The sequence below is a fragment of the Pezoporus occidentalis genome, unplaced genomic scaffold (assembly GCF_034315485.1).
Source record: "Pezoporus occidentalis ecotype Australia unplaced genomic scaffold, CSIRO_AGI_Poc_V1 ctg191, whole genome shotgun sequence".
Taxonomy (NCBI): Eukaryota; Metazoa; Chordata; class Aves; order Psittaciformes; family Psittacidae; genus Pezoporus; species Pezoporus occidentalis.
Window position 1 is genome coordinate 407,635 of NW_026913760.1, and position 24,706 is coordinate 432,340.

The 24,706-nt window shown below is 59.7% G+C and overlaps 1 protein-coding gene across 4 annotated transcripts; it reads left to right on the top strand.

Annotated features, from left to right (window-relative positions):
* Positions 1 to 850: 850 nt before the first annotated feature.
* On the top strand, positions 851 to 24,399 carry PPP3CC (protein phosphatase 3 catalytic subunit gamma). Of its 4 annotated transcripts, XM_062616973.1 has the most exons (15): positions 851 to 922; positions 10,003 to 10,200; positions 10,443 to 10,567; positions 14,396 to 14,507; positions 15,086 to 15,231; positions 15,377 to 15,516; positions 16,138 to 16,215; positions 16,311 to 16,405; positions 17,009 to 17,134; positions 18,027 to 18,104; positions 18,798 to 18,824; positions 19,678 to 19,759; positions 20,189 to 20,286; positions 22,723 to 22,752; positions 24,089 to 24,399. In XM_062616973.1, exons 1-15 carry the CDS (start codon positions 865 to 867, stop codon positions 24,238 to 24,240), a joined length of 1,545 nt encoding a protein of 514 aa, XP_062472957.1. In that variant the 5' UTR covers positions 851 to 864; the 3' UTR covers positions 24,241 to 24,399. The 4 variants fall into 4 exon arrangements, with proteins under 4 accessions (XP_062472957.1, XP_062472959.1, XP_062472958.1 ...); XM_062616975.1 differs by lacking the exon at positions 22,723 to 22,752; XM_062616974.1 differs by lacking the exon at positions 18,798 to 18,824.
* The last annotated feature ends 307 nt before the right edge of the window (positions 24,400 to 24,706 follow it).

Here is a 24,706-nt window from a genome sequence, read left to right on the forward strand (position 1 = left end):
AGGGCTGGGGGGGAGCGGGGCAGCGCGGCCGAGGGGGAACGGCTCTGACTCCCCCGGAGCCCCGCTCTGTTCCACCGGAGCACGGAGCTCCAAGGCCCTGTGTCCAACCTGGCCTTGAGCACTGCCAGGGATGGGGCAGCCACAGCTTCTCTGGGCACCCTGTGCCAGCGCCTCAGCACCCTCGCAGGGAAGAGCTTCTGCCTCAGAGCTCATGTCAGTCTCCCCTCGGGCAGGTTAAAGCCATTCCCCTTGGCCTGTCCCTACACCCCGTGTCCCAAGCCCCTCTCCAGGTTTCCTGCAGCCCCTTCAGGCACCGCAGCTGCTCTGGACGGGTGCGGGGGGGCTTTGTCTTTACCTGCCCCTGAGGCAGCCGCGGTGCGCGGGAGGCTGCGGCCGGGGTCACGAGGGGTGAGGCGGGGTGCGCATGGGGTGATGCCTTCAGCAGGGGGTGTGTTTAATGCTCTGGGTGGTGGTGATGATGATGATGATGATGGTGGTGGTGGCGGTGGCGATGGCGTGGACGTGTCCCAGCCCGCCCTCCCGCCATGTCGCCGCTCCCGTCGCCTAGCAACACCCCCTTCCCCTCCAAGATGGCGGCAGGAAGCGGCCGCGGGCGAGCCCACGTGACGCGGGGGGCATGCGCGCACCTCTCCCATCCCCGCGGGCTGCGGCGCAGGCGCAGTACGCAGGGTCCGGGGCGGCGCGTGCGCAGTGCGGGGGGGGGGTGCCGCGGGAGCAGCGCGGCGGCGGCGGCGGGGGCGGAGGCTCCGAGCGCGGCCCGGCCCGGCCCGTCCCGGCCCGTCCCACCCCAGCCCCGCGGGGCCTCCTCCGGAGCGCAGCGAGCGGGACCCCGGCCCCGCCACCATGTCCGGGCGCGGCCACGGCCACAGCAAGCTGCCGACCACCGAGCGCATCGTCAAGGGTGAGCGGCGGCGCGGCCTCTGCGGCGCGGGGCGGCCGAGGGGGCATCCCCGGGCCTGCTGCTGGGGGGGGACCCGCGTGTGGCGGCTCCGGTCATGGGGGCGGCTCTGCCGTGTGTGCGCGTGAGGGATCCCCCCGTCCGGGGTGCAGTGACCCCGGGGAGCCCCCGGGGCTGCGGGTGCAGGGGGGGCCGTTACCCGGGGGTGCTGATGGGGATCCCCATTGCAGGAGGGGCTCCAGCGCAGGCTGCACCCGCGGGGCTGAGCCCCTGCTTTGGGTGCGAGGGGAGGGGGGCTCTGCCGCTCCGTGCCGGGGGGAGCCCACCCTGCGCCCGCCGCTGCAGCCCTGCCTGTGCCGCCCGCCCGGGGCCGGTGCCAGCTGGCCCCTCCGCGGCACCCGTTATAGCAGGGGCTATTTTGAACGGAGCAGCAGGCACCGGAGCGTTAACGGGAGGGCGCTCCCGGCTGCTCCTCACGCACGTTCTGCTGCCCTCGTTGAGCCGGTGCCGTTCCCGTACCCACGCCCCGGGGAGCATCCCCAGCGCTCCGGCTCTGCTGGGCTGCGGCAAGGCCCCGGGTTACACAATTCCCCCTTGCTGAAGCTGTTGCCCCAGGCAAGGGGATTGCTGGGGGCTGGAAGGAGGTGCAGGGATGCACGTTGCCGTTCTCTGCATGGGGCTGAGTGCTTTCTGCTCGGGTTCAGGCTGTCCTGTGCCCAGGCACATGCTTAGGTGTTAATGACAGTGGCCTCCAAGGGAAGGACAGTGAACGGAGGTGGCCTGGGAGCCCTGTGCTGCCTGGGGCTGCAGCAGCCCTGCTGTGAGCCCTGCTCAGCCCCGATGTGAGCCCTGCATCCCCTGCTCACCTCTGCTGTGAGCCCTGCATCCCCTGCTCATCTCTGCTGTGAGCCCTGCATCCCCTGCTCACCCCTGCTGTGAGCCCTGCATCCCCTGCTCACCCCTGCTGTGAGCCCTGCATCCCCTGCTCAGCCCCACTGTGAGCCCTGCATCCCCTGCTCACCCCTGCTGTGAGCCCTGCATCCCCTGCTCACCCCAGCTGTGAGCCCTGCATCCCCTGCTGAGCCCTGCATCCCCTGCTCACGCCTGCTGTGAGCCCTGCATCCCCTGCTCACGCCTGCTGTGAGCCCTGCATCCCCTGCTCAGCCCCACTGTGAGCCCTGCGTCCCCTGCTCAGCCCCACTGTGAGCCCTGCATCCCCTGCTGTGAGCCCTGCATCCCCTGCTCAGCCCCACTGTGAGCCCTGCATCCCCTGCTCACCCCAGCTGTGAGCCCTGCATCCCCTGCTCAGCCCCACTGTGAGCCCTGCATCCCCTGCTCACCCCAGCTGTGAGCCCTGCATCCCCTGCTCAGCCCCACTGTGAGCCCTGCATCCCCTGCTGTGAGCCCTGCATCCCCTGCTCAGCCCCGCTGTGAGCCCTGCATCCCCTGCTCAGCCCCACTGTGAGCCCTGCATCCCCTGCTCACCCCTGCTGTGAGCCCTGCATCCCCTGCTGTGAGCCCTGCATCCCCTTCTCAGCCCCACTGTGAGCCCTGCATCCCCTGCTGTGAGCCCTGCATCCCCTGCTGTGAGCCCTGCATCCCCTTCTCAGCCCTACTGTGAGCCCTGCATCCCCTGCTCACACCTGCTGTGAGCCCTGCATCCCCTGCTCAGCCCCACTGTGAGCCTTGCATCCCCTGCTCAGCCCCCCTGTGAGCCCTGCATCCCCTGCTCAGCCCCCCTGTGAGCCTTGCATCCCCTGCTCAGCCCCCCTGTGAGCCCTGCATCCCCTGCTCAGCCCCCCTGTGAGCCCTGCATCCCCTGCTCAGCCCCACTGTGAGCCCTGCATCCCCTGCTCAGCCCCCCTGTGAGCCCTGCATCCCCTGCTCATGACCACTGCCTGCCCTCGGCTTGGCCTAGCTCAGGTAAGGGCAGTGCAGCCGTTCGGGTCCCACGCGCTGCCCGCGCTTCCAGAGCCTGGGAACCCCCCCGAGGAATCCTGCTGATGGGAATGGCTCTGCTCCGGGGCTGGGAGGCCGCTGGTTGTGTTGGCTGCAGCAGCTCCCTCCAGGCACTGTGCTCCCCAGGGAGCTGGGCATGGAGAGCATTGGATTCCCCCGGGTGCGGTCGGGATTCCGGTGCCGCTGGAAACGCGGGGCAGGAGCGTGGCGGTGGGTGCTGGTGGAAGGTGCTGACATGGGTGGTAATGAATCAGTTCAGCCTGAGGATGAGCGCTGGGTTTGCTCCGTTGGAAGTGCCTCCAGCTCAGCAGCATGGGAGTTTTAACTACGTTTAACCCATATATTTACAGCCCTGGGGAGGTGTTTGCTGTAATTAGGTTTAGTCAGGAGAAACCCAGTGCTTCCAGAGGCCTCGGGTTTGTGCTTAAAACTCCATGTCCATTGTGAAAACCTCTCATTTGGGGATGCATCAAGAGCTGGTTTTTAGTGCCCAGTTGTGGCAGCGAGTTGGTGGCCAATGTTTCCTATGGCAGGGCTTGGAGCTGGATGGTCCAACCCAACCCAACCTGGGATCCAGGATGCTCATTCCAGCTCTGTGCTCTCATGGGGTTATGCTGGAGAGCTGAGCGGTCGTTAGGTCTGGGTGTATGCATCAGCCCAAAGGTAGGCTTGGGGCAAGGGATGGATCCGTACCTGGGTAATGCTCAGCACCCAGGCAGGTGGGTGCAGTGCTTTGGGCTGCCCATTGGAGCAAGAGCTTCGGCCTCCCTGCCTGGCACCTCAGGGATGTGCCCAGCAGGGCTTGGTCTTGCATGGAAGTGATCCTGCTGCATCCCGGCGGGACGCTGGGCACAGGCAGCCCGAGCCCCTCAGGGGTCCACACTGAGGCCTTGTGCCGTGGGGGTGCAGGTGGGAGCAGAGCTGGGGGGTCCCGTGAGCAGGTTCCTCTCCAGGCCCCTTGCTGTGCATCTCCTCTGGGTTTTCCCAGTGGGAAGGTGCTCGGTGCGTGTGGATTTGACCCTGGTGTGGTGCTGGGAACATGAGGGATGGTGCAGATCATCTGCTTAATGCTGAGCTCATCTCATCAACACCTACCTCAGGTCTCTTGGGGCCAGCTGAGCACCCAGTGACAGCTCACCCCGTGTGCTCAAGCAGAGATGCTCCCCTTCTCTCCACACAGAACCTTTGTGGAGGTGCTGCTGCAGACAGGGGGCCCAATCCCATGGGATTTTCTCCACCAAGTTCGCAGTGCCTTCAGCAGGAGCCCGAACCCAGGTTCACATCAGTGGGTGCCTCTTCAGAGGCTTCTGAGAGCTCTCCCCTTGCTGCTGCCAAGTGGATGGGGTCAGGGCTGTGCTGGTTCAGTGCTGGCTGCAGACACCTCCAGCTATGGAAGATGCATCCGGCTTCCTCCCTGCCCGGGGTTCAGTGGGAATGCTCCTCAAGTGCAGCTGATGCTTGAGCCTTGGGCTTCCTCCCGTTGGGAGCGGGAGAGAATCTTTATAATGGAGCAGGCACTGGTCTGAAAGTGGCTTTGTAATAGCTGCAAAGGGAAGGAGGGCTGAGGCAGGTCTTAAATACAGGGGAAGTTGTATTTATATCCATATTGGCTCCAGGGAGACCTCAGGGCAGCTCCAGTGCCTAAAGGGGCTACAGGAAACCTGGAGAGGGGCTTGGGACAAGGGCCTGTAGGGACAGGCCAAGGGGAATGGCTTTAACCTGCCAGAGGGGAGGCTGAGATGAGCTCTTAGGCAGAAGCTCTTCCCTGTGAGGGTGCTGAGGCGCTGGCACAGGGTGCCCAGAGAAGCTGTGGCTGCCCCATCCCTGGCAGTGCTCAAGGCCAGGTTGGACACAGGGGCTTGGAGCACCCTGCTCCAGTGGAAGGGGTCCCTGCCATTGGAGCTGGAGGAGCTTTAAGCTCCCTCCCAACCCAAACCCGGCTGGGGTTCCATGAAATCGGCGCTCTTGAACAGGACCGTGTGGCACCGTCACCGCTCGCTCTGTGCCTGCCTTCACTTGGCTTTTCTTGCTCACTGTGGCTGGTTTGCATCTAAAAAGGAGCACAGGGAGGGGGGGAAGAGCTAAAAATGGAGGTAAAGGCCAAGGTGCCCGGTGTGGGGCCCGGGGCGCGCCGGAGAGGTGCGAATACCAGCGGGGTCAAGATGCGGTGGTGGCACCTCTAAAAAGCAACTTGTGTCATGGTGCAGCCGCTCGCCCCCCCGGCCTTGGGGCTTCCTGCAGGACAGCTCCTTCCCTGCGGCAGGCGCAGGCTCCCAGCGCCAGGCCCTTGGAGCCGGTGCTGCTCTGCTCTGCGTGGGGCTGCCCAGAGCCTCTATGGGGGATGCTCTGGTGCCTGCTGCAGAGCTGCTGATGGCAGAGCCTCAACCCTGCACAGACCTTGGGTGCTGATCCCTGTTCAGGTGCCCACACCGAGCCCTCAGGGAGAGCGGATTGGGCTTCCTCCTTCTTTACTCCAAGGTTAACACCAGCTGCTCCGGATGGGTGCTGGAGGGGGTGCTGAGCAAGGAAGGTCACATCCCCCTGTGTTCCATGGCAGGTTTCTGTTTCCTTGCTGCCTGGGACACATTAACCCCATTCCCCTGTTGCCTGGGGGGTTCTGTAGCAATGAGGACAAACCGCTGTTATGTCCCGTGCTAAGAGTGGTCTCTATCTGATGCCAAGGCAGAGCTGAGGGAAAGGGGTCTCTGCCTGCGGGGTGCTTGGTGCTGGGTGCCTGCCCAGGCAGGAGGAGGCTGCTCCTTAGGAAGTAGGGCAGGGTGCTGCTGCCTTAAAATAGCAGCGCAGTGCTTGTGATGGAGGCAGCTATTTAGGTAAATCCTGGGGTCTCAGTGGGGCAGAGCCGCCTGTGGAGCTAAAGATACTCCTTGGAGACCTATATTCGTCGAGGATCCTTCCTGCCCTGCTTTTCCAGGTGTTCCCTCTGCAGCTTGCTTTGGGATGGCGGGTGTGTGAGCGGCTCCGAGGGTAATGGAATTAGACAGCATTAAGCAGCAGGAGCGAGGAAACAGGCTACGTAAAGACATCAGCATTATCCTCTAATGCAGGACTTGGCTCTGAGCGGCTCCTGGAGGCCTGGCTGCCAGGCCCACGGTGCCAAAGAGGCTGGGGACACTCGGGAGCTGGCTCGAGTGCACTGGGAAAACCCCACCAGGGCTTGGGGCAGGGGCAGGGAGGGATGGGGGGGATGCAGGGTGATGCTTCAGGCTGTGGGGCAGAGCCTCCAGCCCGTGGGGCAGAGCCTGGCTGCTGTTTGCAGCTGCAGCATCTCCAGCTCCCATCCTTGCTGTGGTCTCACAGCATTCCGTAGGGAGCAGAGGTGGATGAGGGTGCTGAGCCCGGCTCTGCTGCCATGAGCATCCTCACATGCAGGTTGCAGGCAGGCACCGGCTCTGCTGCCCTGGGTGGGTTGCACAGTGCCCAGGGATGGGACGTACCCGGGACACAGAGCCCCCTGGTCCGTGTCCGTGAGGTGCAGCTCCCGAGCCTTGGGAAGCAGGTGGTGGAGCTGCTGCTGCCATCCAGGAATCCCACTCTCCCGGTGGGAGATGCAGCTGCCTGCTGGGAGCTTGCCCTGCTCCCTGCCTTTGCTGCCCTTCTCTGTCCATTGGAGCTCAGTGACCCTCAGCCTGGCTGGGCCCAGCCCACTGAGACCTGGTGAGAGGAAGGCACCGGGAATGCCGTGGGGCTGGGGGCAGCTGGGCGGTTATTCCATGGAGTGGTTTGGCTGGAAGGGACCATCCAGCCCCAGCAAGGACACCTTGCACTAGAGCGGGTTGCTCCGAGCCCCGGCCAGCCTGGTTTGAGCCCTGCCAGGGAAGGTCTGTAACAGAGCTGGAATGCCTCAGGAATTGCGTGTTCCCAGGCTGCAGGGAGGGTTTGGGCCGTGCGGGTGAGCTGGCACCGGGGGGTACAGAGCCCCCGTCCCGGCACAGGATGTGGCTCGGGGCAGGTTGTCCCAATGGCAATCCCTGGCCACCTCCCGCTGCGGCGCAGTGCTGGGTGCCCGATGGAGCTGGCATGGGAGCACTGCGGTGCCTGCTCCTGCTCCGGCTGCGGGTGCTCAGGGTGGCCTCAGCGTTCGGGGGTCCCTCCCTGGGTGCCGCAGAGGTGGTTGGTAAGGGCGGGACAGACGGATGGGACTGGTGGGGCCGGGGTGCTTGGCTCCGTCTGTTTCCCTTGGCTCTCCTGTCACCATGGCTGTGCCTCTGCCCCTCTGAAGGCGTCATTCAGGCTGATGGCACCGACCTACAATGGGGATATTTTTAGGGTTATTGTGAGCAGATATTCTGGGTGTCCTACAAAGGGGAATGTGGCTCAGCGTGAGGATCAGAGCGAGCTCTCGGAACCAGTTGCGTGCTGAGAGGGAGGCTTCAGCCCCAGCAGCGCGGCTCTGACCAGGTTCGGATGAAACTGGGGCGTTTTGAGCTGCATTTAATGCTCCTCCGTGCCCAGGGCCAAGTTGGACAGGGCTTGGAGCACCCCGCTCCGGTGGAAGGGGTCCCTGCCCCTGCCAGGTGGAACTGGAGGGGCTTTAAGGTCCCTTCCAGCCCAAGTGGCTCTTGCATCTCTGCAAGGGAGCTGTTTGCTTCCCTGCTGACCCCTCTGTGCTGCTGCTGGGGGATGGCTTTGTCTTTGCAGAGCAGAGGCCTCTGCCACAGCAGGGCCGGGGCACCAGCACCGCTTCAGAGTGAGAAATGACCCAGATGACTTGGTCCAGGCGTTGCAGGCTTGGTGCTGAGCATCCGTGTGGGTTTGCAGGCCTGGATCCGGACTTGCCCTCAGCTACCCCAGGGACCGGAGAATCCCACCCAGCACAGGGCCTCCTAAAGCACAGAGGTGTTTGTGTGGTTCATAATTTCAAGACAATAAAGATTATCCCGTGGAAAATGGGCAGTTGCTGGTAAGTATGAGGTCTGACAGCAAGTTTGACGTTGACAGCTTAACTCTGCTGCTGAGGCTCAGCCTGTCCTTGCCTTTCTGTGTGGACCCCCTGCCCAAGCAGCACTGAAGCAGGTTGGCTGTTGCTGCAGGTAACAGCTTCCATCACTTGCCTTCAAGGGCTTTGTTCCCTGTTAATGCCTGGGAGAGCTCTGCACCATCCTGAGCCTTCAGCTTTGTGCAGGCACAGGCGGGCATCGCTGCTGCTGCAGTCTGTGCTGGGCTGCTCCGGGTCATTGTCTGTGAGCTGGCTCTGCCTGAGCCCGGGCTCAGCTCTGAACGGGGAATGTGGGTTAGGTGGGAATGGCAGGAATAACCTGGGGCTCTCTGGAAGGGGGTGAGCCCAGGCCGGAGCTGCAGGGACCATACACTCCTGGAACGATTTGTGTTGGGAGGGAGCTTAAAGCTCCCCCAGCTCCAACCCCTGCCACGGGCAGGGCAGCTCCCACTGGAGCAGGTTGTGCCTAGGCTGGAGCACTGGGGTGGGCTTGCAGGCAGCAGGGAGCATCCCTGGGCTGGGCGAGCTCTGGGATGGAGCCGTGCAAAGGGAGCGAGGGAACTGGCATGGAAGTTGTTGGCTGCTCGCGCTGGCCCAGCCTCGGGCTCTGCACCGTGACGGGCAGCACAAAGCTGCTCTGCCCCAGCTCCGGCGGCCTCGCCTTGTCAGGGGGGCTCCAGCACCAGGGGCTGTGTTTGAGGGCCTGGAATGATGGCGGATGTGGAGCTGAATGGGTCCTGTAACAGACCGTGTAGGAGTCTTCCAGGGCCTAAAGGGGCTGCAGGAAACCTGGAGAGGGGCTGTAAATGGAGTGAAGCAGTGCTGCAGTGCTCCTGTGCCGAAGGAAGCAGTGCTGCAATGCTCGTGTGCCGATGGAACAGTGCTGCAGTGCTCCTGTGCCGATGGAAGCAGTGCTGCAGCGCTGCAGTGGCAATGGAAGCAGTGCTGCAGTGCTCCTGTGCTGATGGAAGCGGTGCTGCAGTGCTCCTGTGCCGATGGAAGCAGTGCTGCAGCGCTGCAGTGGCAATGGAAGCAGTGCTGCAGTGCTCCTGTGCTGATGGAAGCGGTGCTGCAGTGCTCCTGTGCCGATGGAAGCGGTGCTGCAGTGCTCCTGTGCCGATGGAAGCAGGCTCTTGCTGAAAGCTCTTGAGTTGGCAGCTCCGTGGGGAAGGTGCTGTGTGTGCTCTGGCTCGTTCAGGGCACGCAGGGTGCTTGGTGAGCACCCAGCCAGCAGAGCAGAGCTCCAGAGGGATGGATGAGGAGAAGCTGCCTGCTGCAGGCACTGGCCCCCCTTTCATCCCAGCCACTCATGGCCTCCTCCATCCTCCCGTGCACTTGGGGCATTGACAGTCGCTGTTCAGCCCCAGCCTCGTGCTGCCTCTGCTTTGTGCCTCTGCCCCTGGTTCCCAAGCTGAGGAGCTGCTCTATTTGCATCTGAAAGAGATCAGCTGCATTGCTGTTAGTCACTGTTATTGGACCAGCACTGCCTCCTGTTCAATTCAACACACTGCTGTGCTGAACGGGTGATGGGGAGGACACGGGCTTCATTTGCATGTCGTATTTTCCTGCTCTAGCTGGCTTAGAGCTAAGTGCAAAGCTGTCTTTCAGTGCATGACACGATCCCATCAGGGGATGGGGAAGAGCGGGTGCATTATCCAGTGAGTGGGTTTGTTACATGTGGGGTGTGCTGGAGGTTCCACGTGCTCTGCAGCGGGCGGGCACTCATTGAGGTGGCTGTGAGAGGATCAGACCTTGGGGATGCCCAGCACACGGCGGGCACTGTGCCTGCTGCAGGCTTCACAAGCGTGGAATCCCAGCCTGGTTTGTGTGGGGAGGCACCTGGAGCTCCTCCACTTCCACCCCTGAGACCTCTTCTTTAAGGGACACCTTTCTCTTCTTTACATCAGGCAGGCCAGGAGAAGGTGGAGGAGGAAGCTGGATGGTTCTCCCTTGGGTTTATGGTTGAGGTGGTTCCTCTCTTGTAGAGGTTAGAGTTAGGGTTATCATTGTCACTGCCTAGCATGGAAGTGCCCATCGGGGCGGCCGTGGTTGGGGTGCTTTGGCCGAGAGGGACCAGTGTGTTTGGTGCAAGGAGATGAGGAGAAACCGGGGAGCTTGGTGCAAGGAGATGGGGCCGTGCCGCTGACGCCTGCCCTTCCGTCCGCAGCGGTGCCGTTCCCCCCCACGCAGCGGCTCACCCTCAAGGAGGTGTTTGAGGATGGGAAGCCCCGGCTCGACGTCCTCAGGAGCCACCTGGTGAAGGAAGGGCGCCTGGAGGAGGACGCCGCGCTCAAGATCATCAACGACGGCGCCGCCATCCTCAGGCACGAGAAGACCATGATCGAGGTGGAGGCTCCCATCACAGGTCAGGGCCGGCTGGGTAAAGGCCTCCAGGAGCTGCTCACTGGGGCAGGTTCTCCTCTCCGCTCCCTCCACCAGCACGGCTTTGAAGCTGGGCTCTCCGGGGAGGGTTGCGCTGGTGTAGATGGAGCCCATGTGTGCAGGAGCAGGGCTGGCCTGGGGCAGGGTGCAGCTCCTCGCTGCTGTCGCACCCTTTCTTCTCTTGGTGTGTAATTGTGTCCCTGCTGTGCTGTTCTTCCTCCCCAGTGTGCGGCGACATTCACGGGCAGTTCTTTGACCTGATGAAGCTGTTTGAAGTTGGAGGATCACCCAATAACACCCGCTACCTCTTCCTGGGGGACTACGTGGACAGAGGCTACTTCAGTATAGAGGTGACAGAGTTGAGCCTGGGGATGCTTGCACTAAACTGAAGGGAAGGGGGGAACTGATGAGCCTCAAGGTCCCTTCCAACCCATTCCATATGATTCTGTCATGGCTGAGATTGGATCCTCACCCAGTGGCAGAGTCAAATAGCAGTGGTGGGGTTAATGACTAACCTCTGCCTTCTAAACTCGGGTTTTAGTATCCCTTGTAGCTGTCAGTCAGGGGAGCGAGGCAGAGGTGTTGGTATGGTTCAGGCAAGGGGATCCTCTAGGCAATGGGAAGCAAATGCAGAAACCTTGCAGGATTCAGCTTAGCAGGGAGGAGAAAGCACCAGAGCTCAGAGTCACTGCTCCCCCCGACCCCTGAGAGCAGCAGCCTCGTGCAGCCAGAGCTGGGTCAGGAGCAGGAGATGCCCTGGGCTGTTGGACCCCCCAGTGTGGTGCTGAGGCATTTGGCTGTGAGCCTGGCCCCACTGTGCCCGTGTGCCAGGAGCACTCAGCAGCTGGTGGTGTCTCAGCAGTGTGGGATGCAGCAAGCATGTACTGGGAAGCACTGGGGAGGTGGTGGTCTCAAAGGGCAGAGGAGTTGCTGGGTTCCCCCAGCTGCTGCTGGCTCTGGAGGTCTGTGAGGGACAGAGCAGGGGGTGGGCGAGCAGCTGCTGCACAGCCCAGGGGCTCTGCTTCACCAGAGCCTGGTGCAAGAGGAGGTCTGATCCCTGTGGGATTTTCGCCACGGGGGCATTTAAGGTGGGAAGAGTGGCCTGGAATAACAGAGGAAGTACTTGCTCTTGGAAGAGGGAGGCTGCACGCTCCAGTGCAGGAGCAGCTGAGCTGCTGGGTCTCAGAGTGCTGCTCTGAAGGGTTCTGCAGGGGCTCCAGGGGAAGGTGCTGCTGGCAGCTTGTGCCTTAGCAGCCTCCTGCCTCGCTCCCAGCCCTGTGCTCCCGCACACCGAGGGTGAGCCATGGAGTGCCGGGAGCGGGGCCGGATGCGGGAGGTGGGGTTGTGCTCTGGGGATCTCTGGTGGTGCTGAAGATAACCCCTGGGGAGGAAGGGGCAGAACAGACATCTGCCTGCTGCTTGAGGGGATTGGCTTGTGCAGTTCAAGTGTACATACCTGGAAAAGAGATTAGCTCGGAGCCCAGCAGCTCTGATGTGCTTTGGTGTTAACAGAGAGTCCTTCAGACAGGAGTTGCTGGAGCCTGTGTCTGTGCTGCAGTGGGTGCTGAAGTGCTGCTCCCACTCCCTGCCCTTACCCTGCAGTCAGTGCTGTGTCCAGCTCTGGGGCAGCAACACAAGAGGGACATGGAGCCATTGGAGCAAGCTGCTCCAGTGGAAGGTGCCCCTGCCCGTGGCAGGGGTGGGAACTGGAGGAGCTTTAAGCTCCCTTTGACCCAAACCATTCCAAGGTTCCATTTCTCTGTTCTCTTCCTCATAAACCATCCACGTGCGGAGGGAAAAGCCATTGATCCCTCAGGAGCCGTGTGTGGGGGCTGCCCCACCTGTCACTGGTGAAGCAGAACCTCCAAGGCTTGATTCTCCTCTTCCTATTGACGTGTGCCTCTTCCCACCTACTGCAACGTGCAGCCGTGTGCTGGGAGCCGTTCCCACCTGCATGTGCAGAAGCTGGTTTCTAGAGTGAGACAACAGCTTTGCTGCTGGCATTGGGTTGCTGCAAGGAGGGAGTTAATGGTGTATATGGGTGAATTTGCTTTAGATGTGAAGGTATTTCAAGACTTGTGTAAAATGCAGAGCTGCAGCAGCCTCTGCGCTGCGGAGATGGCTCACGGATGGGAATTTGGGGGTTGGGATTTTGCCTGCTTTATCCCAGAGGCTCAGCTGATGGAAAGGCATCCAGGTTTCCCTCTGCTTCCCTGTGAAGGTGAAGAGCACCGGCCTGGTCAGGCCTTTGTGAATCATCCCAGGGAAGAACTTCTGCCTAAGGTCTCATCTCTGCTCTGGCAGGTTAAATCACTGCATGCACTCGTGCATTGGTGTGCTGGGGGGGTATTAGGGACTGCCTGCCCAGAGCTGCTGCTAATCATGACCTTTTAACTAAATGAAATAGGAGGTAATTGTATAATTGCATCCTGATGCAGGCAATCAGGGAACAAGATGCAGAACTGGGGACCAAGGAGGTGCTGAGGCAAACAGTGTCACTTGTTGCAGCCCAGAGACTCCATTCACTCCCATTTGGAAGTTGGAACTGGGTGATCTTTAAGGTCCTTTCCAACCCGTTCTGTGATTTCACTCTCACACACTTGCAGTGTGGTTTTGGATCTCTCTTTGGAAGCTGCTGCCCTTCTGTGACTCCGCACATCCCAAACCCTCCTCTGTGCTTGTCTCTCCTCTCTTGCCTTGCTTTGAACTGGGGCTGGCTGCTTCCTCCAGGCCTTACCCAGTTGTTCAGTTCACTTACAGTGACTTCCCCTTTGCAGTGCTCAGCTGGCCCAGAAACACGACATTCGGGTGGCAAACAGGAGGCCGAAGCTTTTAAATCCCAGAATGATGACAAATGGGTTTGTTGGGAACGTTTCTCCTGGGAGCAGATGCACTAGAACATGACTTTAACCACAGCTTAAATTACCTGGCCCTGGCCCTGGGTTGCTCTGCTTTGGAATTCAGGGTTTGCAGTCAAGGTTTTCTCAGTGTGATTGGGCTCTGAGTTAGGCACAGACCGGTGCTTTAGAGCTCCTTGGGGATTTAGGGATCCCTGCACGTAGCTGGAATGACTCATGCAGAGCTTACCTTGCAGGTTCAGTGCTTAAACATCCCATTTAAGGTCTCTGTACTAGAAACATACCTTGAAAGTGCTTTGCTTTGGTTGTGGGGGCTGTTTTCATGCCCCAGCAGCTGGTTCCGGATGCGTGCATCCCATCAGTGATGGTTTCAGGGTGAGGCTGTTGACAGACTTCATGGCTCCCATTCTGCAATGTGCTCTTTCTGTAGCCTGTCAGCCTACAGGGTAAGCTCTTCTTAGAGACTTTAATCCAGATCTTCGAGCTTGCTGTCATTATGGGTTGTCCTTCCAGCGCTCACAATCAACACAGGAGGTGGGATAACGTTTCCCGATGCTAGGTACCAGCTGACGTAGCTGTCAGCTTGACAAAGTTTAGCACAGAGCGGGGAGCACACACGTTTCCCAGCCTTTCCCTCCTATCCTGGGAAGCCAGCACAGCGTGCTCCTGGGGCTCTGATAAAAATGGGTGTTTCGGGTTGACTTTGGGCTCTGCCTCATCAGATCTGGTCTTCTCCCAGGTGCCCTGCTCACACAGGGGATGTGGGAGCGCTCTGCAAGGCTTCACTGAGCTTGTTTCTTGGCTGGGCTCTTCCTGTTTTGCACTTGAGCTTCACATGACTGTAGCGTGAGCAGAGAGACGAGGGGGGGTCAGGGGGGAGGATCAGGTTCAGCTTTCCTGGTGTTTCTCGCCCTTGCTGAGATGACTGAGGAGCTGTTTCCCTGCCCTGCATTGCAGTGCAACATCTGGATCGCAGGTCCTGCTGCACAGCTGGCTCTGCTCTGCACACGCCTGCTTCCTGCTTTGGTTTCTGCTGGGAGCAGAAGCTGCCCCCCCCCAGCCCAGGGCTGGTTTCAATTGAACTCGATCTCATTTGTCACTTCTCCAGCCCAGGCCTAATATAGAGAAGTGCTCGGTGTGGCTTTCCCCCAGCACCAGGGTGGCCAAGAGAAGATCTGCTGCCGATTATGGAGCTGGGTTTCTCTCCGGGCTCTACTCTGAATTCAGCTTGTTGGGTGTCTTCCCAGAGCCACTGAGCGCAGCCAGCGGCGCCCTGGGAAGGGGCTGTGACATGCCATCTCCTTCTTGTCTCCCTTGCAGTGCGTGCTCTATTTATGGAGTTTAAAGATAAACCACCCCAAAACGTTGTTCCTCCTCCGAGGGAACCATGAGTGCAGGCACCTCACAGAATACTTCACCTTTAAGCAGGAATGTGAGTATGAAGCAACGGAGGAAGGACTAAGCTGTGGCTTAGTTTTTGTGCCTGCTCTGAGTGCTGTTGGTGAGCTCTGGAGCTGTAGAAACCTGTCATGCCTTTTTCCCTGCACATACAGGCCTGTTTCAGCTAAAGAAACCCCCCTAATGCATGTCCTGTAAAGGACAAACACGTACTGAGGTGGCCTTTTGGTTACCAAGAGCGAGTGTGGATGGAGGAAGCGTGAGCACATCTCGTGCTGAGACGGTCGCACCCCTCCCTGACTTCCAGCCCCAGCAGCATACAGTTACTGCCAAGTGACTTGTGCAGCTGGGACCAGTGACTACAACTGGGATTGTAATAATCGTAATCCAAATGAAGGATTCCTTCCTCAGTGTCTGCACGAGGGAGAGTCATTTCCTTGGAGATGGTTTTGGTTAAGGATCATTTTCCTGCAGCATTTACGTGCTCTTGAAAGCAGTGATAGTGACAGGCTGGGAATGAGCCCTCTGCCCAGCCTCTTACGGTAACCCCAGTGCAGGTGTAAATGAGCAAATGAATTCAATTCTTCCCTCTTTTCCTCCCCGTCTTTCCAGGTCGAATCAAGTACTCGGAGCGAGTGTATGATGCGTGTATGGATACATTTGACTGTCTTCCTCTTGCTGCCCTCTTAAACCAGCAATTTCTGTGTGTCCACGGAGGTCTGTCTCCAGAAATCACATGTCTAGATGACATTAGGAAAGTAAGTAATCCCCGTGGGCCTTTCCCGTGGTGAGCACTGTGGTTCACAGCTTCCTTGGTGCCTGCCCGGAGCCCCGGGCCCGCAGCGGGGTGTGCGGTGCCGCAGCTGCCGGCAGCGCTGTCCTGATGCTGCGTGCGTTCTCCAGTTAGACAGGTTTAAGGAGCCTCCAGCCTTTGGTCCCATGTGCGACCTGCTCTGGTCCGACCCATCCGAGGATTACGGCAACGAGAAGACGCTGGAGCACTTTGCCCACAACACTGTCCGAGGCTGCTCCTATTTCTACAGGTGAGCGCTGGGTTGGAACCACAGCATCGGGGGGTGCTTTGGGTTGGAAGGGACTTCAGAGGTCATTTCGCTCTAACTCCCCTGCCGTGGGCTCTTTAGGGTGCTCTGAGGGACTAGAGCTTTTCTTCTGCCCTTACACTGAGGTGTATGAGGAGATGAATTGCCACTCAGAGCACACTGCAGCGTGCTTGGCTCCGACGCAGCCTTCACTTGGCTCTCACGCACAGAATCCTGTTTGTTTGTTCTCCTCCTGGAATATTGAGCTCTTTGGGTAATGTTGCTTTATGAAATTGTGCTATCGGACAGCGGAGACGCTGCTTGAGCTGGCAGGGAGCCTGTGGAATGGTTTTCAGGCATTGGATGGTACCAGGAGCTCTAGGAAATAATCTTTTCCTGCCTAAAAGAGAAGCGTTTCTGCTGACAGACCACTTGTAGCCTGGCTGAGAAGGGAGGATTTGGCACCAGGGGCCTGGTTAACAGAATGCTTTGCAATTCAGTTTTCAGTGAGGTGACACCCACTGCCCCAGCCTGGGGATGCTGCGCAAGCAGGACCATTGCCATGCAGCGTGCGTGTTCGTTACCATGCTCTGTGCTCACGCCTGCCTGGTTTCTGTGTTGCAGTTACCCTGCCGTCTGTGAGTTCCTGCAGAACAATAGTTTGTTATCCGTTATCCGAGCTCACGAGGCGCAGGATGCGGGGTGAGTGCTGCGGCTCGGGACCTGAGCCTGCTCCCGCTGCCCCTGCTTGCACACCGAGCCCGAGCTGCGTGTTTAACAGCTGACCTGTTTTCCAGGTACCGAATGTACAGGAAGAGCCAGACAACGGGCTTTCCGTCGTTAATCACAATCTTCTCTGCACCAAATTACCTAGATGTCTATAACAACAAGGGTAAGGCTGCCAGGGCTGGCCTGACCTGCTTAGGGCCCCCTCTCCGTGCTCCCTCCCCTTGCCCGCTCTGCCCTCTCCTCTAGTTGCGTTCTTATGCATGACATGAGGTGGAAAGGAGCTTTCTGTGCTCGCCTGATGGCAGCAGGGGAGCTGGAAGTGGCCGGGTGCTCCGGCTCCCAGGCTCAGTGTGTTGCTGTGGAGTTACCAAGCCTGGAATAATGCTTCCATTCCCAGCCCATGCCAGCGGAGTGCTGTTGGTGGATGCTGCCAGAAAAGAGGAGCTGCTGCTATGGGCAAGCTTTTAACTTGTAAACCGTGCCCTTCAAACCAGACGAGCGTGATGGGGAGCTTTCCTCAGCTGTGGGGTATTTTTACCCCTCACTTTGGATCTTGGCTTTGTGTTCATTGCTTCCGCTTTGCCTGCATGTTAACAGCTTTGTTATTGTGACCTTCAGTATCACAAGCCTCAGTGAAAGAACAGAACGGGTGAACTTAAACCCTCTCATTCTGGAGAGCTCTTTGGTTCTGCATGGGTCTTGTTGCTGATGGAGTTTCCTTAGCGCTGGCGCTGCCCACAGACGCTGTTGTTCTCTTCTCTCCTAGCTGCTGTACTGAAGTATGAAAACAACGTCATGAACATCAGGCAGTTCAACTGCTCCCCTCACCCCTACTGGCTTCCAAACTTCATGGATGTCTTCACATGGTCTTTGCCTTTTGTAGGGGAAAAGGGTAAGAGAGATTTGGATTTCCCAGTGGCTGGTCATAGCAGTAGAAACCTGTCCCACAGGCTATTAACTGTGCTGGGAGAGTGTTGTAACTCCTTCATTACCAGGCAGCACTGGAAAGCACTTTGGGTTCAAAGAGATCTGCACTTTACTGGGTAAAGCCCTTGTGACAGTCATTGTTGAGACATGTTTTAGGAAGGTTTTAGCAGGAAAATGACCATTTCTTGCTGTTTCTGCATTGGTGATGGAGCTGCATGGGGGTGGCGTGGCCCCAGCTCGGAATTTGAAGGCACTTCTCTTGCTCTGGGTTTGCACCAGAGGAATGAAAATCTCCTCTTGGCTGGGGGCCCACCAAAAAGGAAGCCTTCGTCCAGTTTAAAGGCTTAGTTCATCCTGAGGGAGGTGAGGCAGCTCAGAATCAGGCCAAGCCGTTGCCTCAGCTTTGGGCAGTGGGTTTCAATCCCACCCCATTGCTGTGTGCTTGGAGGGTGCCTCCGAGCTCTGATGTGGTTTGACTCTGAGGAGCCGAAGGTTGAAATCCCCCCTTTCAGAGCTGATGTCCTGGAGCCCGGCTGTGGGGTCCGGGTGGGGAGGAGGGAGCCTGCGCCAGCCCCACCTGCTCTGCAGCACTTGGCACCCCGCTCCCTCCCCACGTCTGTGTCAGCTGGGATGTGCTGGGACTGCATCCCCCTCCTTGGCACAAGGTGTGGAGGTTGTCGTCTGCTCCGGGTGCCGCTGTGGGTACCAGCAGTGCACAGCGAAAAGGGGCTTTGGGCTTCCACTTGCAGGGCATAAATGACCTTGGAACCATTTCTTGTCCAGCTCGTGCTCTAGAGCACCTCTGCTGCCCAGGCGTGCGCCAGGCCCCTCTAACCCCCCCGTGTGTGTTCTTGCAGTCACGGAGATGCTGGTGAACATCCTCAACATCTGCTCCGACGACGAGTTGATTTCGGATGGTGATGAGACGTTGGAAGGTAAAATCCGCTCTTAACCCGAGCTGGTAGCGGGCTGGGGGTGAAGGTGCGTGGTGCTGCTCACTCGGTTTAGAGCTGGCTGCCCAGCCAGACTCTCCCGTTCCTTCTTGGCCAGCCCTGGTGTGGTTTTGGGTAGGGAACGTTTCTATTTTTTCCCTCCTTTGCTGTTCAGTCCCAGAAATGAAATCACATTCACTGCGACAGACGCTTCTCGCAGCTCCTCTGAGAGTGCTTCCTGCTTCCCAAGCGCTTGCTTTTTCCTCCCGACCCAAAATTCTCTGCACCAAAATATCTCCCCGATCCTCTCCTCTGTTGCAGTGAGCTCCTCTGCAGGGTGGATTCTCCTGTCACCCCCTGTAGAAAGCAGAACGTGGGTTTGGGGCTGGTTTTAAGCTCTGCATGAAAAGGGAAAAAGCAGTTGTGGAGCAGAAGCTTCTCTGTTGGGGGGGTGACTTGAGGAGAGGAGGTGCTGGCCTAGAGGCAGCTCTGGCACAGCCGTGGGGCCTGCAGCGAGGAGTGGGGCCGGGAGCATGCGCCCGCTCTGCAGTCGAGCCTTTAACCCGCTTCTCCCATCGCATTTCATGTTTGGTTTTGGTTTGGTTTTGGTTTCCTTTCTCCCTCCCATGCAAATTAAATTTGTTTCTTCTATCTCTGTCTTCATTCCTTGTTTCTTGGTGTCTCCTCTCCCTGAAGATCACTACATTTCAAGCTATCAGAAAGGTACCCAGCTAGAATTTGCTACCAGCTTAATTTTCACTGCCTGTGCCACCAGATTCCTCGGAGTGGATTGGAATAGCTGACTAGTTGGGCAGCCTCTTCATGCCTTTCAGTTTTAACATGAGTGCCTCGTGGTTCTAACCCTTCTGCGTTCCTCCAGGAGCTCCAGAAACGGGCTCACCTTTCTACCTGACTTCTGAATGCAGCCACTTAGTGCATGGCTGAGCCATCGGTGCATGTGAGGCCTCCAGTGCGGCTTGTCCTGTCCTCCTGTGTCCTCGGGCCGCGTGAGGAAGCTCAGCTGAGAGGAGATGTGTCCGTTTGCCCCTTTTTCACTCAGACTCCTGTGTTTTCAGCTCCCCTCCATGCTGCTTCCCCCCTCTGGTGCGCAGGGCGGGCATGGGAGCTCGCACCCTCCCTGTGTCTGTGAGCGCCTCGGATGCCCGCGCTGATGCTCGCGTGACGCTGCTGCCCGCGGCGAGCGCAGCCCCGTGCCCGTCAGCGCCCAGACTCCTCCGTGTGCTGCCTGGCAGAGCTGTGTCCACGTGCCTGAGTCATTCGTGTTCCATCCTGTGCAGTGCGAGCAGCCTGGGGAGCTTCGGGCCAGGCCTCCCCGATGCGCTCCCTGTGCTGGTTCTACTCTCTCTCAAGGCCTCTCGGTCTCTGTGTCATCTTGTTGGTGTTGCCTCCTCACCACCATCCTTTCAGCACTCTTCTCTCCAGAGGGTAGCTGGGAATCTGTAACCCATGAGTTCTTTCCCTGGAGGCAGGCAGGTGCTTCACAGTGACGTGGGCTGTGCCTGGAAAGCAGGAGGCCCTTACACGTGCTGGTGTCTGTTTCTCTTCTCTCCCTAAGGTGGGACAACGGTCCGTAAAGAGATCATCAGGAACAAGATTAGAGCCATTGGGAAGATGGCACGTGTCTTCTCGGTTCTTCGGTAAGGAGGCAGCTTCTGAGGTTCAGCTGGGCTCTGGGTAACGGGCTGTTGGTCCGGGTGCACCAGGCAGGCAGAGTCCTGCCGGGGACAAGCCTCATGAGCCTTTTGCTTCAGAGGCAGGGGGCTGGCACTGGGTGAGCTTTCAGGTCCCTTCCAGCCCAACCTGTTCCGTGATAACTGGGTGTATTTAACCCTTTCAGGATGCATTTGCTGTGCTGTAGCTCTGATGCCTCACAGCTGAGTAAGCAGAGGCCCCATATTTATGAGGCCAGGGTTGTGCTTGGTGCCCAGCAGGTCAGATGCGTGCTGCCCATGATCAGCACAGGGCAGACTCCACTTTCCGTGCTGCTCAGCACCAGCAGCCCTGCATGGACCCGGCTGAGCCCTGTGTTGACCTCTCTAACTGCTTGTATTGCCTCTTCCTTGCAGAGAGGAGAGCGAGAGCGTGCTGACCCTCAAGGGCCTGACTCCCACAGGGACACTGCCCCTGGGGGTGCTCTCGGGGGGCAGGCAGACCCTACAGACCGGTGAGTATGAGCCCCCCTCCCCTCTGCACTCCAGTGCTGGCCCTCAGCTGCCCCCAGAACCGTTCAGTCAGGTCCCAGCCATCCTTTGGGGACAAGCGAGCTGGTTCAGGCCCACGGGAGGAAGGATTCAGAAGCAGGAAATAGCAGGATGTAGGTGGGGATGTGAGAGCCTTCCAAGGTGTCCCCGTGTACCCTCGAGGGAAGGAAAGACAACAAACAGCACCCTGCCTAAAGCATGTGGACTGCTTTGGCGTATGTCTCTGCAAGAAGCTTTCTGCCTTATTTCCCTTCTGTGCTGCATGGTGAGCATCCTGTGCTTCACCCCTCTGCTGCTCTGTGATGGCATCATCGTAACCACACCTGCTTGCTTGTTCTTCGTCCAGCAAAACCCCTCCTGTTTTGACCCTATGAAGCCATGAATGGGGAAGCTTAGATCGAGTGAAGGGAAGGAAGGAAGGAGGGAGGGAGGTTCTTCCAGGCCTTTATGTCTCAGATGTCTCTTAGCCCCCTGGGTTTGGCGGTTCCCTTGCTGTGCTTGCTGGCAAACCCTTGCTCCCTTCCCTCAGCAGCCACTGCTCTGTCCTGTTGGGGTGCTGAGAGCAGCGCTGAGCTGCGTGCTTGCAGCTCCCAGGGCAGGAGGTTGGCTGCTGCTCAGAAGTGAGTTCTCCCACCACGTGTCCCCAGAGGGAATCCTGGAACCCAGCGCCTGGATCCCTTCCTGCCGCCAGCCTTTGGGCGCTGGCTCCTCCCCAGCCTGTTCCCCGCTGTCAGCACCGGGGAGTTCCTGCAGGCTCAGGAGAGGGCTTGTTCTGGGGCTGCCTTTGCCTGGGGTGAATAGTTCCCAAGTGAGGAAGTGGCCCCGGTGGTGCCTGCTCCCGGCCTGGGCAAGCGGCTGCGTCGCTCCCGAGCCCGCGGCTCGCTCTGCTGCAATCACCGTGAGGCTCCTCCTTCGTTACAGCCACCGCAGGGCTTCGTGGCCCCCCTGCAGGGATGGGAGCAGCCTCACTGCTGCAGCCCTGCCCTGTCAGCGCCGGAGCAGGTCCTGCCGTGATGCTCCCCTGCCCCTGCCCACTCCGGGGGGCTCCTCTCGGGCTCCCTGCAGTAAAGAACCAGATTTAAGCATCCCCCTCCCCGTGCGTGTTCCAGGACAGGACAGAGAAGCTGGAGTTCTGCTGCTGCCTTCCCTGAGCTGCCTTCCCCCGCCCTGCCCCGGTAGCACCGCGCTGCTCCTGCACTCCCTCCTCCTGCTTCTGCCCCTGCCGTGGCTCCTTCCTGCGCCCCTGCACCCGCATGGGTGCTCCATCAGCGCCTGTGCTGGGAACCTGAGGAAGGGGCTGCCCCGTCTTCGGGCACCCGTAGAGAGGAGAGCCCCCCGCAGGTAGCAGAGGCAGGGCCCTTCCCTCCCTGCACCTCCTGCCAGCCTTTCACAGCACAGCTTGGCAGGAGGGGCTGAGCAGAGCCAAGGCGTTCAGCCCCAGCCCCGTTCTTCCTCCGCTGCCTCTCGAGGACACTGTGCTCTTTGTGCTGTGCCCAGAGTCAAGCTCTGTGGCGTTTGGAGGCTGAAAGTGGGGGATCTGCTCTCAGGAAGGGCCTCTCCCCTCCCAGATGCTGGAGCAGGGACCAGCAGAGCTTGGCTAAGCTGCAGCAGGCTTAGGAAGGGCGATGTTGCTCAGCTTTAGGTGCCTCGTTGCTTGGTAACACTTTGGGGAGGTGGAGCTGAAGCCAGACTGGATTGGAAGCAGGAGCCCGACTTTCTCTGCTCTAACCCCAGGCGTTGGGAGCAGGGTCCATGCTGCTCCCTGCCCTGCCAGAGAGCAGGCTGCCCGCTCTTCCCCACTGCTCCAGATGTCCCCGTGTCCCTCAGGGTCACTTCCCTTCTGTTGCTCTGGTGGCTGGGGCTTTGCTCTGGGCTCGTTGCCACATGAAAGAGGAGAATCCCTCAGAGTGCCTGAAGGAAGGGCTTTGGGCAACGGGTGTAGGGACAGGCCAAGGGGAATGGCTTTAACCTGCCAGAGGGGAGACTGAGATGAGCTCTTAGGCAGAAGCTCTTCCCTGTGAGGGTGCTGAGGCGCTGGCACAGGGTGCCCAGAGAAGCTGTGGCAGATGTGTAAATGCAGGTGGAGCCCCGCTGTCCTTCCCATGGGATCCCTGCTCCCCCGAGCCCTCCAGTGCATGCAGCCACAATCCCTCTCTCTGCTGCTTCTGTTCCTCTCCATTGGAGTTCTGTGTGTGCCCAGTGCAGCGAGGGAAGGAGACTCCCCTGTGCCACTGCTCACCCCAGGGAGTCCCCTTTCCCCCCCTCTTGCCGGTTGGTTTTGGTCGTGGTCATGCCCCGGGGCTGGGGGGCTGCGGGCTCTGCGTGGCGATGGGGATCACTCACTCTCACTGGGGGTTTCGGTCTTCATTTTTGCATGCCACTGTTCTTCTGTCTTGCAGCCACAGTAGAAGCGGTAGAGGCACGGGAAGGTATGGCTAGAACCCGCCGAGAGGCTCAGATCATCTCTGTGTGTGCCTGTGCTCACCCGAAAGAGGTTCCCCAGCCTCAGGGAAGCTTTTTCACTCTTGCATCACCAGAAGGGGGGGAGGACGGGCCCCGGCTGGGCAGCAGAAAGTGCACCCTGGGCTGGTTCCAGCCTGTTTGAGCCTTCCTGAGGCTGTTGCTTAGTGCAGTCCCTGCATTCGGAGAGCACTTGGAGCTCTGAGGTCTCGGCTTTGGAGCTGGGGTCCTGCAGGTCTGGTCCCAGGTGCCTCATGGCTGAGTTCATCCCCTGGCGACTCGAGGTGGTCAAAACCAGCTGGGAGATAGGGGATTGCAGGGCTCTGCTGTGGTCCTTGCCTTTGCCACGGGTGGGACGAGGTGGTCCCCGGTGTGGAGAAGCAGTTTTCTCCCTGTAGTAGATGTAGAAATGAGGTTTGGGGAGGTTTTCTCCTTGATGCCTCCATTCAGCTGCTGATGAATGGGGCCGTACATCGGCGTAGAGAGCTTTGATTACCACGGGAAGTGTGTTTGTAAAGCAGCCAAATCATTGTAAAAGGGCTTGGCCCAAAGGCCTTCCTTCTGTAATGCAAATAAGGTCAGCATTTGGTCCATATCATCACTGCAGGGGTGATGTCCTCAGCCGTGCAGTGATGAGCAGGGACCTGCCTGCCCGTGCTGGGTTCCATCCCTCCATCGGGAGCCTGCCTGTGTGCCTCCTGGTCATGCAAGAACCGTGTTTGATCCCAGGACTAGCTGTTCCCCTCTCCTGGTGTTGCAGCGTGTGGTGTGTGTTGGACTTGGAGCCTTGTGGTGCTGTCTCTCTTGTCTTCGTTTGGTTTTGCCTTTCTAGTGCCGTGTTTTTCAGCTTTGAAAGTTCCCTGAGGTGTCACTGTCTGGGGACATGGAGCACGTGTCTGGTCCTCAGGTCCTGCTGAGCTGTGTTAAACCATCAGAGAGCAGAGCAGGGTGCCCAGAGAAGCTGTGGCTGCCCCATCCCTGGCAGTGCTCAAGGCCAGGTTGGACACAGGGGCTTGGAGCAAGCTGCTCCAGGGGAAGGGGTCCCTGCCCGTGGCAGGGGTCGGGGCTGGAGGAGCTTTAAGGTCCCTTCCAACCCAAACCAGGCTGGGGCTCTGTCTCAGCAGCCAGGGCTGGCGGCCATGGGCAAAGCCCTTCCCAGCCCAAGCATTCCATGAGCGCGCACTGCTGAGCTCTGCCTCCTGGGCGTTGCAGCCCCGGTGCCGGTGCCCGTCCCCAGCCCCGTGCTCCGTGTCCCGCGGGTGCTGGGCTCGGCGGGGCTGAGGCCGGGTCTCCCTCTCCCCGCAGCCATCCGGGGCTTCTCGCCGCAGCACAAGATCCGCAGCTTCGAGGAGGCGCGCGGGCTGGACCGCATCAACGAGCGCATGCCCCCGCGCCGCGAGCACGACGGCCCCGCCGCCTGCACCAACGCAGCCGACAAGGGCAGGAAGGGGCAGTGAGGGCCGGGCCCCGGCCGGCCTCCATGGATTCTATTTATTTATTGTCATTGGGGGGGAGGAAGGCGCTCACCGGGGCGCGCCCCCGCCCCGGCCGCATCCGTGCTGTCCGAAGGTGACCATTTTGTAAGTCCTTTCTTTTTTATTTATGTTCCGTGTTAAACCCCATCCATCGCCCGCGGAGGGCCAGGGCCGGAGCCGAGCCCGCTGCTGCTGCGCACCGGGGGGCCTTGTGCTCTGCAGCTGGGCTCCCGGGGCAGCGGGCTCAGACAGGACCTGGCCCCAGGCAGCCCGGGTAGCGCCGGGAGCCGGCTCCTTCCCCCGAGGACAGGGTTGGTTTCGTTGTTCCCCTCCCTCCCCAGCTCGCTCTTCCCCGTTTGCCGCAGCTCCTTCGCCTCCCTGCATCTGCTGCTTTAGCGACGGCCTGGGCGCAGGCCCGCGGCCGGCTGGGATCCATCCCTCTCCCAAG

Coding starts and splice junctions, on each gene's coding strand:
- PPP3CC (XM_062616973.1), top strand. CDS start 865: ATGTCCGGGCGCGGCCACGGCCACAGCAAGCTGCCGACCACCGAGCGC. Junction 15,517..16,137: donor GGCTGCTCCTATTTCTACAG/GTGAGCGCTGGG, acceptor TCTGTGTTGCAG/TTACCCTGCCGTCTGTGAGT. Junction 16,216..16,310: donor CACGAGGCGCAGGATGCGGG/GTGAGTGCTGCG, acceptor CCTGTTTTCCAG/GTACCGAATGTACAGGAAGA.